Raw genomic sequence first — 17,216 nt, 5'->3', positions numbered from 1 at the left:
AGGTCTCCACAAAGACCCTGCCCCACCTCCAGGGACCCCACATTCAAAGGGACCAGGGATTCTGCCAGCCTTGGATATCAGCTGCCTCCATTGTCTTAACTGTTTTCCTCTACTTACTGAGAGAATACAAGCTCATTGTTCTGAACCCAATAATACAGAAGGCTATCAAGAAAGGAAACAGCAAAGGTCCCTGGAATTCCATGCTTCAGAAACAGAATTCATGTCAAGGAATGACACCCATTCATTGAATTAGTTACAGTTTTGAAGTGGAAGAGAAAAATACCTAAAAAAAAATAATGCTGGGTCTAGAAAGGTTACCTTAGTATTATTTTATAACCAATTCCATGAACACAGTTTCAGTGGTATGGTGGAATTTCTGCAAAGGGACGTTTTTATTCTCAAGTCAGTTTTGTTAAACAGAAAAACCAAAAGGCCAGCTCGTCTGGTCACTCGGATGTGGTCAAAATAGCCGAGTTCATCCGAAACTTCCTCGGCATCTGACCCAAACTGAGGGCAAGTGTTTAGCTGAGAAACAAAGACCGACATTAAGTGCAGAAAACCCCTTTTGTGCCCACACAGCAAGCAAGTTATGTTGAGTTATGCAGCTATTTTGGGGACAATGATGTTTTGAAAACAGTTGGCAAAGTGGCTTTGTCTGACATTGGGGTAGTTTGGGGCCATTTTGCCGCACAAGGACTGTATGGAGATAAGGTAACACAGTATTTGAAAAAATACAAATGACAAACTGGCACAATACAGGTAATACATATCTGAAAATGTCTATTTCCTGTTGTACCCACAAGTATTTATCCATCAGCACCTAAAGATTATTAACAGCTATAGGAGTAAACTGAGCCCTTCAGCCTGCACGTGTGGAACTCAAAGCTGATGAAATATGCTTCATGTATTCCACTAGTCTTTTTTTTTTTTTGGCTGTACTGGGTTTTAGTTGTGGCACGTAGGATCTTCGTTGCCGGGATCTTAGTTGTGGCATGCAGGATATAGTTCCCCAACTGGGGATCAAACCCAGGCCCCCTGTCTTAGGAGCACCGAGTCTTAACCACTGGACCACCAGAGAAGTCCTCTAATAATCCTATTAATACATTCTTAAGTGCTACCTTAGGGGACATTTTTATTTTAAAATGCAATGATTGCAATTTTTTTTTTGAGAATATTTGGAAAACTCAGCAGTGGCCACAGGACTGGAAAAGGTCAGTTTTCATTCCAATCCCAAAGAAAGGCAATGCCAAAGAATGCTCAAACTACCGCACAATTGCACTCATCTCACATGCTAGTAAAGTAATGCTCAAAATTCTCCAAGCCAGGCTTCAACAATACGTGAACTGTGAACTTCCAGATGTTCAAGCTGGTTTTAGAAAAGGCAGAGGAACCAAAGATCAAATTGCTAACATCCGCTGGATCATCAAAAAGGCAAGAGAGTTCCAGAAAAACATCTATTTCTGCTTTATTGACTATGCCAAAGCCTTTGACTGTGTGGATCACAATAAACTGTGGAAAATTCTGAAAGAGATGGGAATACCAGACCACCTGACCGGCCTCTTGAGAAACCTATATGCAGGTCAGAAAGCAATAGTTAGAACTGGACATGGAACAACAGACTGGTTCCAAATAGGAAAAGGAGTATGTCAAAGCTGTATATTGTCACCCTGCTTATTTAACTTATATGCAGAGTACATCATGAGAAACACTGGGCTGGAAGAAGCACAAGCTGGAATCAAGATTGCCGGGAGAAATATCAATAACCTCAGATATGCAGATGACACCACCCTTATGGCAGAAAGTGAAGAGGAACTCAAAAGCCTCTTGATGACAGTGAGAGTGAAAAAGTTGATTTAAAGCTCAACATTCAGAAAACAAAGATCATGGCATCCTGTCCCATCACTTCATGGCAAATAGATGGGGAAACAGTGGAAACAGTGGCTGACTTTATTTTTCTGGGCTCCAAAATCACTGCAGATGGTGACTGCAGCCATTAAATTAAAAGACGCTTACTCCTTGGAAGGAAAGTTATGACCAACCTAGATACCATATTGAAAAGCAGAGACATTACTTTGCCAACAAAGGTCTGTCTAGTCAAGGCTATGGTTTTTCCAGTAGTCATGTATGGATGTGAGAGTTGGACTGTGAAGAAAGCTAAGCGCCGAAGAATTGATGCTTTTGAACTGTGGTGTTGGAGAAGACTCTTGAGAGTCCCTTGGACTGCAAGGAAATCCAACCAGTCCATTCTGAGGGAGATCAGTCCTGGGTGTTCATTGGAAGGACTGATGCTAAAGCTGAAACTCCAGTACTTTGGCCACCTCATGCAAAGAGTTGACTCATTGGAAAAGACTCTGATGCTGGGAGGGATTGGGGGCAGGAGAAGAAGGGGATGACAGAGGATGAGATAGCTGGATGGCATCACCAACTTGATGGACATGAGCTTGAGTGAACTCCAGGAGTTGGTGATGGACAGGGAGGCCTGGCGTGCTGCAATTCATGGGGTTGCAAAGAGTTGGACATGACTGAGTGACTGAACTGAACTGAACTGAACTGAAACATACTAAGGGTGGCTCAGTGATAAGGAATCTGCCTGCCAATGCAGCAGATGCAGATTCCATCCTTGGGTCAAGAAAATCCCCTGAAGAAGGCAATGGCAGCCCACTTCAGTGTTCTTGCTTGGAAAATCCCACAGACAGAGAGCCTGGCAGGTTAGTCCATAGGATTACAGGAAAGTCGGACACAACTTAGTGACTACAATAGCAATAGGAGTCCTCAATTTAGACACGGAAGGTGTAGGTTCAGAGAGGTTGAGTAACTTGCCCAAGGTCACCCAGCTTGTCGATGAAACCCCAGGCTTGCCCCTGCTACTTCCCTGGCCTGGCATCATCCGCACAGCACAGCACAGCATGATTACTCCAATGGTGCTTCTTAATCTTTTATGTGACTATAAACATATATGTAGGTAGATTCACAGCAGAGATGTGGGAAGGACACACACAGAGCCTTCTATCCAACAATGAAAGCCATTGGATTGAAGGCTGGGATTGAGCAACCAAGAGTGGGATGAGGAGGATGGGGGTGGATTCTGGTGTTTCTTACACTGTCACTGATAACACCATGCGGTGTAATAACAGGGATGGCTGCATTTAGTGAGCACCTACTGTGTGCCAGGCACTGAGCCAGAGGCACCAGGCACTGTTTCATCACAGCCCCAGAGCATCGCCCCTGTTCCATGGAGTAGGGAAGCTCCGAGAGACAGAGTGACCACATCAAGAAGGAAACCCACAGCGGCCCGACCCCAGCACCTGCCCCGGGGACTCAGACCTCTGATCCAGGAGGCCGAGGGCGCGGGAGCCAAGTCTACGTCACATAGCTCTTCTGAATCCCAATAAACAACTGCTCCCAGGCCCTTCCTGCCCACATGTGCCCCCTCTCCCCCTGGTCTCAGCTTCCTGGAAGGGGAGGGCAGGGGGTGTGAGAGCAGAGGGGGGACACGGAGGGTGCTGTGGTTAAACTCAAGGCTCTGGAGTCCCCCCCATATGGATCCCAGCCCAGCTCCACCTCTTCCCACTGCCGAATCTAAGACCATCCTTGTCCGAGCGTCAGTTTAATGCAGCAAAATGAGAATAATAAGAGCTATTGGGAATGAAACCAAACAACGTCTGTAAAGACTTAGCAAATCCTCAACAAATGGCTGCTGTCATCATCTTCATTGTATACGTACCATTATTATTATTATTATCAGTACACAAAGTGACAGCAGCAGCTTGCCCTGATACCCTCTTTCGTGTCAAAGGAGACTGAGATAACAGAAGAGCTTCAACAAGGAAAATAAAGACCTTATGTCTTGCTCAGTGCGCAAGGGTCCTAGAAGTTGGGGCAAAAGATAGGATGGCAGAGGGGTCCTGGTTAGAAACTGGACCCATCCGGTCAGTGGAGTAGCTCATTAATTCCTTCTGATCTAGGGGTTTGAGGGTTTCCTTCTCCTCCCCATCATGGCTGACCTCTTGGGGCCCTCCAACTGTCACACAAGGGGCCCCGGGATCAGGGGTCACTCACCACCATGACCAGCTCAAATGGGTGCTTGTAGACTCGGATGGGAGACTGGTACTTCTGCACCATGTTCTCGAAGGACCAGGCAGGAGCCGGCCAGGCAGGAGTGGGCACTGAGCCTGGGTGAGGGCGACTGGTGAGGGAGCAGCTCCCTCCAGCTGAAGCCGGAGCCCCGGCCTCAGCTCCCCCTGGCCAGGGGCATGCCCACCACCCCTCTGGACCCCCCCACACACACACATCTCCCCAGCTCTCAAAGCAAGGGGGCCAATGTGAGCCCCAAGTTACTTCCAGCCAGACCCCCAACACTTGCCCTGCCCATTTACCAATGCCCCAGACCACACTCGATCCTCAGGAGCAATCAGTATCCCCCAAACTTTCCTCCCTTCTCGTCCCGTCATGCTGGGGGCCCCAGTAAACTCCCATAAAGCCACCCAGCTGGAAACATGCCCACGATTCATTCGCCCATGCACCCCACAAGAATCATTGCACTTGCGCTCCCATTTTCCTCCAAAATCCCCTAACATACATACACAGTCTTCACCAGATTTCTCACGCACTGTCTCTACCACACAAGCACACACATGCAGGACTCCCTTCCCACACTAGAGAGCCCTTGCACACGAACTCAACTTTGCACACACACCCACCTCCACACGCACAGTTCCCTAGATGCGCACAGACGTTCACACACATGCACACACACAAACGCAAACGCACGCACGCATGCACACCCAAGCCCCCCAAAAGCCCAACTCACCCTCGCCCTCGGAGTCTCCGGTGACGCAGACCCGGGGCTGAGCCAAACTGAGCCCACCGGAGTCCTCCGCCGCCGCCTGGCTCAGAGCGCAGCCCCTAGGGCGGGGCGAAACCGCGATCGCCAGACCTTGAAGTCCGAGCCAGCGATGGCTGATCCCGGGCTGTCGGGTCTTGTACACCCTGCACCCTCCGGGTTGTTCTGGGAGGGGCCTGCTGGGCGGGAGCGCTCCAGGACCCAGGACAGCGAAGATCCCTGCCTGGCCTGGCTCCACCCCCTCCCCACCCCCCCGACTCTGCCCCGGCCCCGCCCAGATTTACCTCCGGACAGGCCCCGCCCCAAACTGACTCCACCCCATCTTAGCTCCGCCCTTTATTTTACACAGCCTTCTTTAACCGCGCCTCCACCTCGGCCCTGCCTCCATACTGGCCACGCCTCATGCAGGGCCCGCCTCCACTGGGTCCCGCCCCTAAAGCACCCAGCCTCGGGGGTGGCTCGGCCCCAGGGAGACCCCGCCCCAAGGCTCTAACCCCAGTCTCGCGCCCCAAGTCTAACCCTTGCCCCTCCCAGCCCGGCTTGCCCCAGTTCAGTTCACGTTTGGCCAGTTCCCTAACGGGCAACCCCCTCCTCCTGGGCTCTGAGTCCAGTCCCTCCACTGGCCACACCCCAGAGCCCTCCTGACCCCGCCGGGGATCTTTCGTTCACTTTGCCCGCTTTACAGAGCGCCTGCTGAGTGTCAGGACTTGCCAGGAGCTGGAGAGTTCTCAGTGAACAAAACAGGTAAAAAGTCCTTGCCCTCGTGGAATTTACCTCTCAGTGAGGGAGTGTGTGCGTATGCGTGCTAAGTCGCTTCAGTCGTGTCCAACTCTGCACTCCCTGCACTGTAGCCCACCAGGCTCCTCTGTCCATGGGATTCTCCAGGCAAGAATACTGGAGTGGGTTGCTGTTTTTCCTCCTTCAAGGGATCTTTCTGACCCAGGGGTCGAACCCGCGTCTCTTATGTCTCCTGCATTGGCAGGCAGGTTCTTTACTGCTACTGCCACCTGAGAGGGAGAGAGACATTAAATAAATAAGACAAATACAATACTGTGTGTGATGCGGGGAAATGCCAATGTGAAAAAAAATAACTAGGGAAGGGATTCAAGAAGCCAGCAGAGTGAGGGTGCAATTTAATACACGATGGACTGGTAGAGTGAAGTTTCGCCCATCATTCATTCTCATTTTGGCTCACACACAAACCCTTCTGGCCTTTGCAGTATCCAGGAGACCCAGCATCCCTTCCATAGCTCCCCCCTTCCTCTCCCTCTCTGTTTGGCTTGGAGGAGCCAAGAGGCTGGCTCTAGACAGCTGTCATCCGTGTATTCATTCATTTGCCATGTACTGGGCACCTACTATGTGCCAGCACTGTGTGACTTTATCCATTTGCAAGAGGGAATCGGACAGGCTCCCCTGCTCCTGCGTGACCCAGAGTCCTAGGCAGGGAGAGGGTGTACTGGGAGACAGCGCTCTATTTAGCAAATGCATTGTTGCCCTTTGTGATAATCAGCCCCTAGCTTCCTTCCTAGCTTGTGTCACACTCTGTAATCATCTTATTTACTTATTCATTTTATCTCTTTGTAGCTCTGACCCAGGAGATTATGAGCTCCACAAGGGCAGAGACCTTATCTATCTTACTCATGTGCCCAGCGTCCACCGGATCTTACTGGGGACCTGGCACACTGGTGCCCAGTGCGTTTTCTTGATTAGGGTTTTCAAGGAAGGTGAAGCTGAAGCTCCAATACATTCACCACCTGATGCAAAGAGCCGACTAATTAGAAAAGACTCTGATGCTGGGAAGCATTGAAGGGAGGAAGAGAAGGGGACGACAGAGGATGAGATGGTTGGATGGCATCACCGACTCGATGGGCATGAGTTTGAGCAAGCTGTGGTCAATGGTGAAGAACGAGGAATCCTAGTGAGTCTTCCATGGGGTCGCGAAGAGTAGGACGCGACTGAGCGACTAATCAAGAATGGAAAAGGAGCGCCCCGGGTCCCATGCCTGCCACAAGATGGCAGCACAGTCCATGGCTCCTGGAGTCGCCACGAAGGGGAACGATCGGGGGAGATGGGAGCCCCGAGGTGCATCGAGGTATCCAGGGTTCATCAGGGAAACCCCCACGCTCCTCCTGGGTGTCTTGCAGGGCGCGTAGTGAGCATTCACTCTGTTGGCTGTTATTACAGCACGATTGCCGTTAGCTGGCACAAAGTAAGCCCAGATTGGAATGCTAACCCCTGGAAGGAAGCTGAGCGATGGATTCCGAACTCTCCAGCTCCGAAGACCGCCCCCTACTCCCCAGGGGGGCGAAGGCTGAAATGCAGATTCCCGGGCACCAATGGAAGAGCCTAGGAATTTGCTTGTTTAACAAACTCTCCAAGTGGTTCTTCAGAGTGGACACGCCTGGCAGTGCTGGAGGTCATTCCCAGCTCTGGGGGATTCCGGGACGCTCAGAGGCATTGCGGGCCCTGGGGAGCGGTTGGCGCGCTCATAAGTTGGGGAGGTCAGCTCTCAAGAGCTCCTCCCAAATGAGGGGCGTGCTCACTGCTCCCAGTACCGAGTTCTGCCCAGACCGAATCTGCCGGATCACCTCCACGCGTGTTTCCTTTGCCACAGAAGGTGCCGGCTTGGGGGAGCAGGAGCGGGCGTGAGAGATGCAAGGAGTGGGAGCAAGAAAAGCCTCAAGGAGCAGAGGAGAGGCCCTGAGACTGCGGGGAGGCTCCGGGACTCCTGGCTGCCGTTAGCACCGCCCCTGCCCACAACCCGTGAGGACACCACTGAGGGGAGGGGGGTTGGGGGAAAAGAGGTGCTACAGCTGCGTGGGCCCAGGAGCTCAGAGTGGAAAATGGGACCCAGAGGGGAGGGAGAGCCTAACTCCCCCCTCCTCCAGCCAAGGCAAAAGAATCAGTAACAGCACCACCGGCCACCTGCTTCTATCACAGCACTGTTTTCCTATCAGTCATCCCTACCTTTTATTGAGCACTTACTTGGCACAGTGCTGTATACCAGGCAAGGGGCTTCCCTGGTGGCTCAGTGACTAAGAATCTGCCTGCAGTGCAGGAGACGCAGGTTCCATCCCTGGGTCGAAAAGATCCCCTGGAGGAGGGCATGGCAATCCACTACAGTCTTCTTGCCTGGAAAATCCCATGGACAGAGGAGCCTGGCGGGCTACAGTCCATGGGGATCTCAAAGAGTCAGACAAGACTGAAGCAACTTAGGACTCACGCAGGCACATACCAGGCATGGTTCTAAGGCTTTACAAACATCCAAACACTTAATCCTCAAAAATAGCCCCTGTAGTGATGAAACGTTTTGGCACTCCACAGAGGTGGTGGTTGCACAATAGTGTGAATGCTCTGAATGCCACTGAATTGTACACATTGAAATGGTTCATTTTATGTTTTAGAACTACACCTACCCTGAATATTCATTAGAAGGACTGAAATTGAAGCTCCAATACTTTGGCCACCTATGCGAAGACTCAACTCATTGAAAAAGACCCTAATGTTGGGAAAAACTGAAGGCAAAAGGAGAAGAGGGCGGCAGAGGATAAGATGGTTAGATAGCATCACTGACTCAATGGACATGAATGTGAGCAAACTCCAGGAGATAGTGGAGGACAGGAGCCTGGAGTGCTTCAGTCCATGGAGTCACATGGAGCTACTGAACAACAACAACCAACTATACCTCAATTAAAACAAACAGCCTTTTCAGGTCAAAACTCTGTTAATCCTCATTTAAACTAAATCCTCATTTAGTTTAACAAGGAAACTAAGGCACAGAAAGGTTGAGTAACTTGCCCTAGGTCACACAGCTAGCAAGGAAATCAAACCCAGGACTTCTTCCCCCAGAGCTGCCTTGGAAGTACCCAAAAGGTGTGATTTTCCCAGCCTGAGCTTCGGAGATATCCAGGCATCCTGGTCAGGACTGAGGAGGTACCAAAAGGATGGGCTGATCCTATGGGAACACTGGGCATGAAGTCAGTCCCAGGGGCTGGGCCTTCAGCCTCCACCTGCTGCTTCCTACTGGCCCTCGAGAGTGATCGAGCCACAGCTGCCTATTGTTGTGGTGGGTTTTGAAGACTCCAGGAACTACCTCCCATCTGTGAATATCTCCCTGCAGCTGAGTGTGTGTGCGTGAGTGTGTGTGCGTATGTGTGCGTGTGTGTGTGTGTGTGTGTGTGTGTGTGTGAGATAAGGTACACAAAACAGCACTTCCAGGGTAATCCAGTGGTTAAGACTCTGCGCTTCCACTGCAGGGCCCAAGGTTTGACCCCTTGTCAGAGAACTGTGATCCCACATGCCATGGCAAAATAATAATTATAATAATAACATGAAAATTACAAGTTTTAGCCACTTTCTTTCTTTCTCTCTCTCTCTCTCTTTTTTTTTTTTTTTTGCTGACAAAGCCAGAGACTTTATTGAGAAGTGGCACCCGGATGGAGAGCAGGAGGGTAAGGGAACCCAGGAGGACTTAGTTATTTTCAAGTGTACAATTCAGTGGCTTTTCGTGTATTCACAAGGCTGTGCACCCATCACTGCTATCTAGTTTCAGAACATTTTTATCACCACAAAAGAAAACTGGTACCCATCAAAGCACTCACTCCTTCCTACTCCCCTTTCCCCAGTCCTGGCAATCCTCAGTCTGCTTTCTGCATCACATCTCATTTGTCCTGGGGCTGCTTCTAATCCTGTTCCTTCTTCCTCCTCCCCAGAGCTCAGAGACCTCCCAGACTGGGGAACCTCCAAGGCCGTCAGGGTCATTGGCAAGGGTGGTCATGTACGGATGTGCAGGTTGTAGCCTGTACAACTCTGTGTGGTTGTACTGGTCGCTGGGCAGCTTCAATGGAGCAGAGGCTGAGTCTGGGGTCAGCAGGAGTCAGAGGAGGGGAGCGAGGGGAGGGGAACCTGACCTAGAGGGCTGCACAGCCAGACCCCACCGACCTCAACCCCCAGCCCACCCCCAAGTCCAGTCACTTCCACACAAACGCTCTGGGATTCCAGCAGACACTGAATGTGGAACGGGGTCCAAAGGTGAGCAAAAGTGTCGGAGCCCAGGAGCTCTCAGCGAGGAGGAGAGGAAGCGGAAGGGAAGGTAGGATGCCCTAGCAGACGCCCTTGAGAGGGGGCGGGGTAGCAGGGGGGTGAGTGGCGGGTGCCGGAGTCCAGACAGGCCTGTGTGCAGGTTCTGGCCCTGCCACCTTCCAGTGTTCCTGCAGTATATGTGGCTGCAGTGTCCCCTCCTTTAAAGTGGGGATAATGTGGAAATGTTTCAGCCTTCAAAAAGGAAGGACAGGTCCATGCATGAACCTTGAAGACATTATGCTCAGTGGAAGAAGCCAGACAGAGAAGGACAAATATTGCGTGATCCCACTTACATGTCATCAGGTTCACAGGCACGGAATGTAGAGGGGTGGCTGCCAGAGGTGGGGGGGGGGATGCAGGGGCAGGGGGAAGGGGAGTTAATGTTTAATGGATGCAGAGTTTCAGTTTTGCAAGACGAGAAATTTGAGGAAGCTGTGGAGGTAGATAGTGGTGACGGTTGCACAACAGTGTTGAGTGCACTTAATGCCACTGAACTTGTACTTAAAAATGGTTAAGGGACTTCCTTGGAGATCTAAGACTTATCCTTTCAGGGCAGGGGATGTGGGTTCAATCCCCGGTCAGGGAGCTAGAATCCCATATGCCTAGTGGCCAAAAAGCCAAATCAGAAAACAGAAGTGGTATTGTGACAAATTCAACAAAGGCTTTCAAAATAAAAACGGGGCTTCCCTGGTGGCTCTGCGGTAAAGAATCCTCCTGCCAGTGCAAGAGACATGGGTTCAGTCCCTGATCCATGAAGGTCCCACATGCCTCAGAGCAACTAAGGCCATGCACCACAACTATTGAGCCTGCACACTAGAGCCCAGAGTTGCAACTACTGAAGCCCTTGTGCCCTAGAGCCGGTGCTCCGCAACAAGAAACCATCACGATGAGAAGCCCACACTCCACAATTAGGGAGTAACTTCCACTCACTGCAACTAGAGAAAAGCCCACTCAGCAACGAAGACCCAGCGCAGCCAAAAATAAGAAATAACTTTTAAAAAATTTTTAAAGACTTCAAAAATGGTCCACATCAAAAAAACCTCTAAAAACATGATTGAAGGTGAAAGTGAAGTCGCTCAGTCGTGTCCGACTCTTTGCGACCCCATGGAATGTAGCCTACCAGGCTCCTCCGTCCATGGGATTCTCCAGGCAAGAGTACTGGAGTGGGTTGCCATTTCCTTCTCCAGGGGATCTTCCCGACCCAGGGATTGAACCCGGGTCTCCCGCATTCCAGGCAGACGCTTTAACCGGTGAGCCATCAGGGAAGCCCCATTAAAACAAAAACATGATTAAAATGGAAAATTTCATGCTATGTGTATTTGATCACAATAATTTAAAAAAAAAATCTCATTGGAGAAGTCGATAAAACACAATAGTGCTAAATAGTGCCAGCTTGGAGAGAGGGTCCATTTCCCTCGAGACTCTGTTGAGAGGGTGGCGTTGAGATGCAAGGGGAAGGAGACACCCACTCCCCAGCCCCTTTCTCTCCCACCTCCGTCATGACCTTCCTTTGGCTCAAAGTCATCTGGATGGTAGGGCAGACAAAGCCCCCTGCAGGGCAGGGAAGAAGGGCCTCATGTGTGAATTCCCCACAGCCACTGTCATGGATCAGCACACTCTTAGTGGCTTAAAAAAACCACACGAATGGGGACATGCCTTGGTGGCCCAGGGGTGAAGAATCCAGATGGCACATGCGTCGGGGCAGCTAAACCCATGAGCTCCCAATGCAGGGGGCCCCAGGTTACATCCCTGGTCAGGGAACAAGATCTCACATGCTGCAACTAAGACCCACAACAGCCAAATAAATCAGTAAATATTAAACACATACAAATGTATTATCTTACCTTTCTGGAAGCCGGAAGCTGAAATCAGTCACCCTGGGGCTACAGTCAAGGTGTTGACCACCGTCATGCCTTCTGGATGGTCTGAAAGGAGAATCTGTTTACTTGCCTTTTCCAGCTTCTGGAGCCCACGTTCCTTGGCTGGGGGCCACTTCCTCCTTCCTCAAACCTCGTCGTTCCCATCTCTGCCTCAGTCGGGCGTCCCATGGCCTTCTCTTTAGGCGAGTCTCTGTCTCCAGCCTCCCTCTGCCTGTCTCTTATAAAGACATCTGTCATCGGACGCAGTGCATGTGGGCTGTTGCCTCAGTCGTGTCTGACTCTTTGTGACCCTTTGGACTTTAGCCACTACTCCCCTGCCCCCTGACCAGGCTCCTCTGTCCATGGGATTCTCCAGACAAGAACACCGGAGTGGGTTGCCATTCCCTCCTCCAGGGGGTCTTCCCGACCCAGGGATCGAACCCAAGTCTCTTATGTCTCCTTCATTGGCAGGAGGGTTCTTTACCACTAGCGCCACCTGGAAAGCCCCACTGGATGCAGTGAAAGTGAAGTCGCTTGGTCAATTCTGACTCTTTGTGATCCCACGGACGGTAGCCTACCACACTCCTCTGTCCATGGGATTTTGCAGTGAAAGTGAAAGTGGAAATGAGGTTGCTCAGTTGTGTCTGACTCTTTGCAACCCCATGGACTGTAGCCTACCAGGTTCCTCTGTCCATGGGATTTTCCAGGCAAGAATACTGGAGTGGGTTGCCATTTCCCACCCTAAATCCAGAATGATCTCACCTTGAGATCCTAAATTTAATTGCATCTGTAAAGACCCTTTTCTCAAATGAGCTCGCGTTCCCAGGTTGCAGTGGGTTAGAACTCGGACTGTCTCCTCTAGAGGGACCACCATCAGCCCACTGCAGGACCCCCACCCCACCCCGTCGATGTACTGCCCCTGGTATGCTCTCCACCCACTTCCCTGCTCCCATATCCCAGGGTCCCTTCCAAAAGCGAAGTCCCTGAACCCAAGCTCTGCTTTCCGGGGGACCTGGGCAAGGATGTTCAGCAGATCAGATGTGACTTCTTCCCCCTCATCGGAGGAGGGGTGTAGGGACCGGCTGAGGGAGGGCAGGACTACGATACAGGCAGTCAGAGGTCTAGGAGGGATGAGGGAGGCTGGCCCCTGGATCCTGGAGCCCACACTCCAACGCTAGGAGGTCAGCTCAGGTCATGATTCTGCCTACCACACTGGGTCAGACTAAGGGGCTAGGAATGAACAGCCACAGGTACGGAAAGTTAAGCTTGACCTCTTCAACAGACCCCAAGGGACCCCCAGCTCCCTCCCGGAGGCCCTAACTGCCCCTGCCTTGGGGAGAGGCTATGGTTCCAGGACGTTGACTTCTCCCCCACCCCCTGCTTGGAGCCACCCAATGTGATAGTCACCAGCCACAGGCAGCTATTTAAATTCATGAAACAGATAGGAACATGTCAGATATTTATGTAAATAAGAAATATAAACAGCAAAATTAAACACGCAGTTGCACGAGCCACATTCTAAGTGCTCAACAGCTACGTGTGGCTCGTGCTGAGAGGACAGAATATTCCAGCACTTGCAGGAAGTTCTTTTGGCAAGGGCTGCTCCAAGTCACCCCCCCAGGGGCCGGCAGAGGCTGGGCCCTGACTCGGGAACAGGATGGACTGGGTGGGCGTGGAACAGGGACCCCAGGGCCGGGAGGAGGGGGGTGTTTGTCCAAAGCCAGCTTGAGTTGACTCATCACTTCCGAGGCCCAGGCCCGGATGGGGGATTAAGCCTGAGCCGGTGACCAGAGGTTGGCCCGGGGTGGGGAGGGGGTTAGCCTGCTGTGGCTGGGCCTCCTGGGTCCAGGGCAGGAATGTTTGACCTCAGCAGAGACAGTAGACAAAGAGCCTGGGCAGGTCCAGACCGGGTAGATAGGCCAACTTGCCGAGTTAGAGGCAGCTCTAGTTTAAATCAGAAATGGTCAAAACATCTGCTGCTTCACTTGTTACCACCTAGACTTCCCTCCTCGTGAGGCTATGGACCCCTGTCTTTCCGACCCCATCTGCCTGTCCAGAGCCTGGCAGTATCATTGTTCCTCTGCCCACCTCCCCACGGATGAGCAGTTAGGTCATTTCAGTTCTTTTTTTTTAAATCACAAATCATGCTTTTAATTATTTAGTTTCTTACAGTACTCGTATGACAGAAACTGACAAATGCATGTTGTTGCTTAGATGCTAGGTCACGTCTGACTCTTTGCAACCCCATGGACGTATAGCCTACCAGACTCCTCTGTCCATAGGATTTCCCAGGCAAGTATGCTGGAGTGGGTTACCATTTCCTTCTCCATTCATTTCTTTAAAAAAAAAATTTTTTTTTTGGCCGTGCTGCATGGCACGTGGGATCTGATTTCCCTGACCAGGGATGGAACACACGCCCCCTGCATTGGAAGCACAAAGTCTTTTTTTTTAATGTATAATTTTATTTATGTATTTATTTTTGGCTGTACTGGGTCTTCATCACTGCTCAGGCTTTTCTCTAGTTGCGGCAAGGGGAGGCCACTCTCTAGTTTCGATTCCTGGGCTTCTCATCGCTGTGGCTTCTCTCGTTGCAGAGCACCGACTCTAGGGCACTTGGGCTCAGCAGTTGTGGCTCCCGGGCCCTAGAGCACAATAGTTGTGTCACATGGACTTAGTCGCTCCGCAGCATGTGGGATCTTCCCAGATCAGGGATGCACCCATGTCTCCTGCACTGGCAGGCGGATTCTTTACCACTGAGCCTCCAGAGAAGCCCCTGAAAGCGCAGAGTCTTAAGCCACTGGATCACCAGGGAAGTCCCAGGTCATTTTGTTTCTTTATGTGTGATCATTAGCTTGCTCTTCTATCCCTTTCTCTTCCCAGACTGGGTTGTTCAGGCTGTATCTTGCTAGCTCCTATATCCCCAGGACGGGGCATTAGGTAGGTGCTCCACAAATGGGAGGCACTCTGGGGGCAAGATCCTCCCCTCAGGACAGGGAAGCCTGGTTCCCAAGGAAATATCAGTGATGGTTGGCAGGGAGGGCCATGATGAGTGAGCCGGGGGTCCCTGCCTCCAGCGAGGGCCTCCAGCCACCTTCAGCCTGGGGTCTGGCTGCTTTCTTCATGGTGTCTTGGGGCCTGGTCCATGATTTTGTCTGCCTGCAGTGCTCCATCCTTGGGGATATTGGAGAGATGCTGTGATCTCCCCCTAGGGATGTCATGCTTACACTGTCTCCTCATTCCTGCCCTACTAGCTCCCAGAGAGGAGGAACCTATGTCCATTGTGTTCCATTTGCACCCTGAGCACCTAGAACAGGACTTGTCACATAGTAGATACTCAATAAATATTGAATGAAGGGACAAATGACTCCCTTCTCTTCCACCCCAGTTCTGACTCAGGACCTACTAGCTCTGCTTGGTCCTCCTCTGGGGACCTTCCCTGGGACCACGGTGCAGTGACCCTCTTGATCACACCATTCATTCATTCAACATGACACTGGGCACCTACTCTGTGCCCGGCACCTGCTGCTGAATGGTGGTTGAGGTAGGGACGAGGGTGCTGGCTCAGACTGCAGGGTTTAAATCCTGAGTCCCTTCCTGACCTTTTTGAGTAGGCGTTGAATGCACTGAATGCCTCGGAGCTTCAGTTTCCACACCTGAAAAGTGGGGAGAGGAAAAAGGCCAGATTGCCCTCTTTGTTGTGGTTCCACTTCTGTGTGCTTTTGTCAGAACCTAACAGATGATACACTTGAAATATATGTACTCTGTTGTATGTCTATCACATCTCGATGAAGCTAGAAATCACAGTGCTAACATGCTTCCCTGAGCTAAGGACTTAGCACAAGGCCCGGCACACAGTAAATGCTCAACAAAAGTCGTTATTTTCTGTCATTATTACATGTTTTACTTCACCTAATCCTTTTAAGGCCCTGTATGAAAGTGAAAGTGGAGAGTGAAAAAGTTGGCTTAAAGCTCAACATTCAGAAAACGAAGATCATGGCATCCGGTCCCATCACTTCATGGGAAATAGATGGGGAAACAGTGGCTGACTTTATTTTGGGGGGCTCCAAAATCACTGCAGACGGTGACTGCAGCCATGAAATTAAAAGACTCTTACTCCTTGGGAGGAAAGTTATGACCAACCTAGATACCATATTAAAAAGCAGAGACATTACTTTGCCAACAAAGGTCCGTCTAGTCAAGGCTATGGTTTTTCCTGTGGTCATGTATGGATGTGAGAGTTGGACTGTGAAGAAGGCTGAGCGCCGAAGAATTGATGCTTTTGAAGTGTGGTGTTGGAGAAGACTCCTGAGAGTCCCTTGGACTGCAAGGAGATCCAACCAGTCCATTCTGAAGTAGATCAGCCCTGGGATTTCTCTGGAAGGAATGATGGTAAAGCTGAAACTCCAGTACTTAGGCCACCTCATGCGAAGAGTTGACTCATCGGAAAAGACTCTGATGCTGGGAGGGATTGGGGGCAGGAGGAGAAGGGGACGACAGAGGATGAGATGGCTGGATGGCATCGCTGACTCGATGGACGTGAGTCTGAGTGAACTCTGGGAGTTGGTGATGGACAGGGAGGCCTGGCGTGCTGCGATTCATGGGGTCGCAAAGAGTCGGACACGACTGAGCGACTGAACTGAACTGAACTGAACTGGAGCAAATGCCAGAGTGTCCACAGTTTTGCAGATGGAGAAACCAAAGTTCAGAAGGTCGAAGACATTTCCCCAGGGCCACACAGCTAGGAAATGGAGGAGTGAGGATTTGACATCTTCGCTCACAGGCTCTTCCCAATTTTACGGGTGGAAAAATTGAGGTTCAGAGAGGTTAAGCCACTTGCTTAAGGTCACACAGCTGGTGATATGGCTGAGGCAGATTTCAAACCCAGTTTGGTTTCAAGCTAAAGCTTGATTTGATTTTGTGTTTTGTCCCCTGTGGCCTGGCCTGTCCATCACTCAGGTCCCCAGGTGCAGGAGGGAATGGGGTCCTGACCTCCTGACCTGGGCCATCCCCAGGAACTGTCACACATTGGCTCCAGAAATGTAGCCCCACCGGTCTGGGCAGCATGGGCCCTGGCAGGGCAGGGAGGAAGTAGGCTTGGTCGTGGGGAGGGGAGTTTTGGAGTTGGGTTGGGCAGCCTGTCCTGCAGTGGAGATCCCAGGCCTGGCAGAGCCAGTCTGGCCCCAGGACCCCACCCAGCTCCACTCTCTGCCCTGACAGCATGACCTCCTCACTGGGTGGCCCTCACAGCTCCATCTGGGAGGCCCAGGGATGGGCTTGAAATGAGGCGTCCAGAGATGTAGAGTAGGTTGTGCCGGCAAGCCATCCAGGGTTCACGATGAGGCTCAGATCTGCAAGATGCTATTAGGGTGCAGTGTGGCTGGGCCAGAGGGGCCATCAGCCTGTGGGTGAAGCCAGGTCCAAGAGGCCCCTGC

At 51.3% G+C, this 17,216-nt stretch overlaps 1 protein-coding gene across 6 annotated transcripts in view; it reads right to left on the bottom strand.

The window, feature by feature from the left end:
- Positions 1-5,887, bottom strand: part of SEC14L5 (SEC14 like lipid binding 5) — a 40,988-nt gene extending 35,101 nt beyond the window's left edge. The window contains exons 1-2 of one of the 6 annotated variants that reach the window (XR_003032546.2): positions 4,811-5,884; positions 4,060-4,172 (exon numbers count right to left, since the gene is read on the bottom strand). Coding sequence is in view for 5 of the 6 variants with exons in the window: in XM_059881461.1 (XP_059737444.1) it covers positions 4,060-4,122 (63 nt within the window). In the remaining variant the exon portion in view is untranslated. Of the gene's footprint in view, positions 1-4,059; positions 4,173-4,810 lie in introns of those variants that run through there. The other 5 variants (XM_059881461.1, XM_024985083.2, XM_005224579.4 and 2 more) reach the window with 5 other exon arrangements.
- Positions 5,888-17,216: the final 11,329 nt, after the last annotated feature.

This window comes from Bos taurus, chromosome 25 (assembly GCF_002263795.3).
Source record: "Bos taurus isolate L1 Dominette 01449 registration number 42190680 breed Hereford chromosome 25, ARS-UCD2.0, whole genome shotgun sequence".
Lineage (NCBI taxonomy): Eukaryota > Metazoa > Chordata > Mammalia > Artiodactyla > Bovidae > Bos > Bos taurus.
Note: the sequence above shows the minus strand (reverse complement) of the source record. Positions and strands in the feature narration are given on the sequence as shown.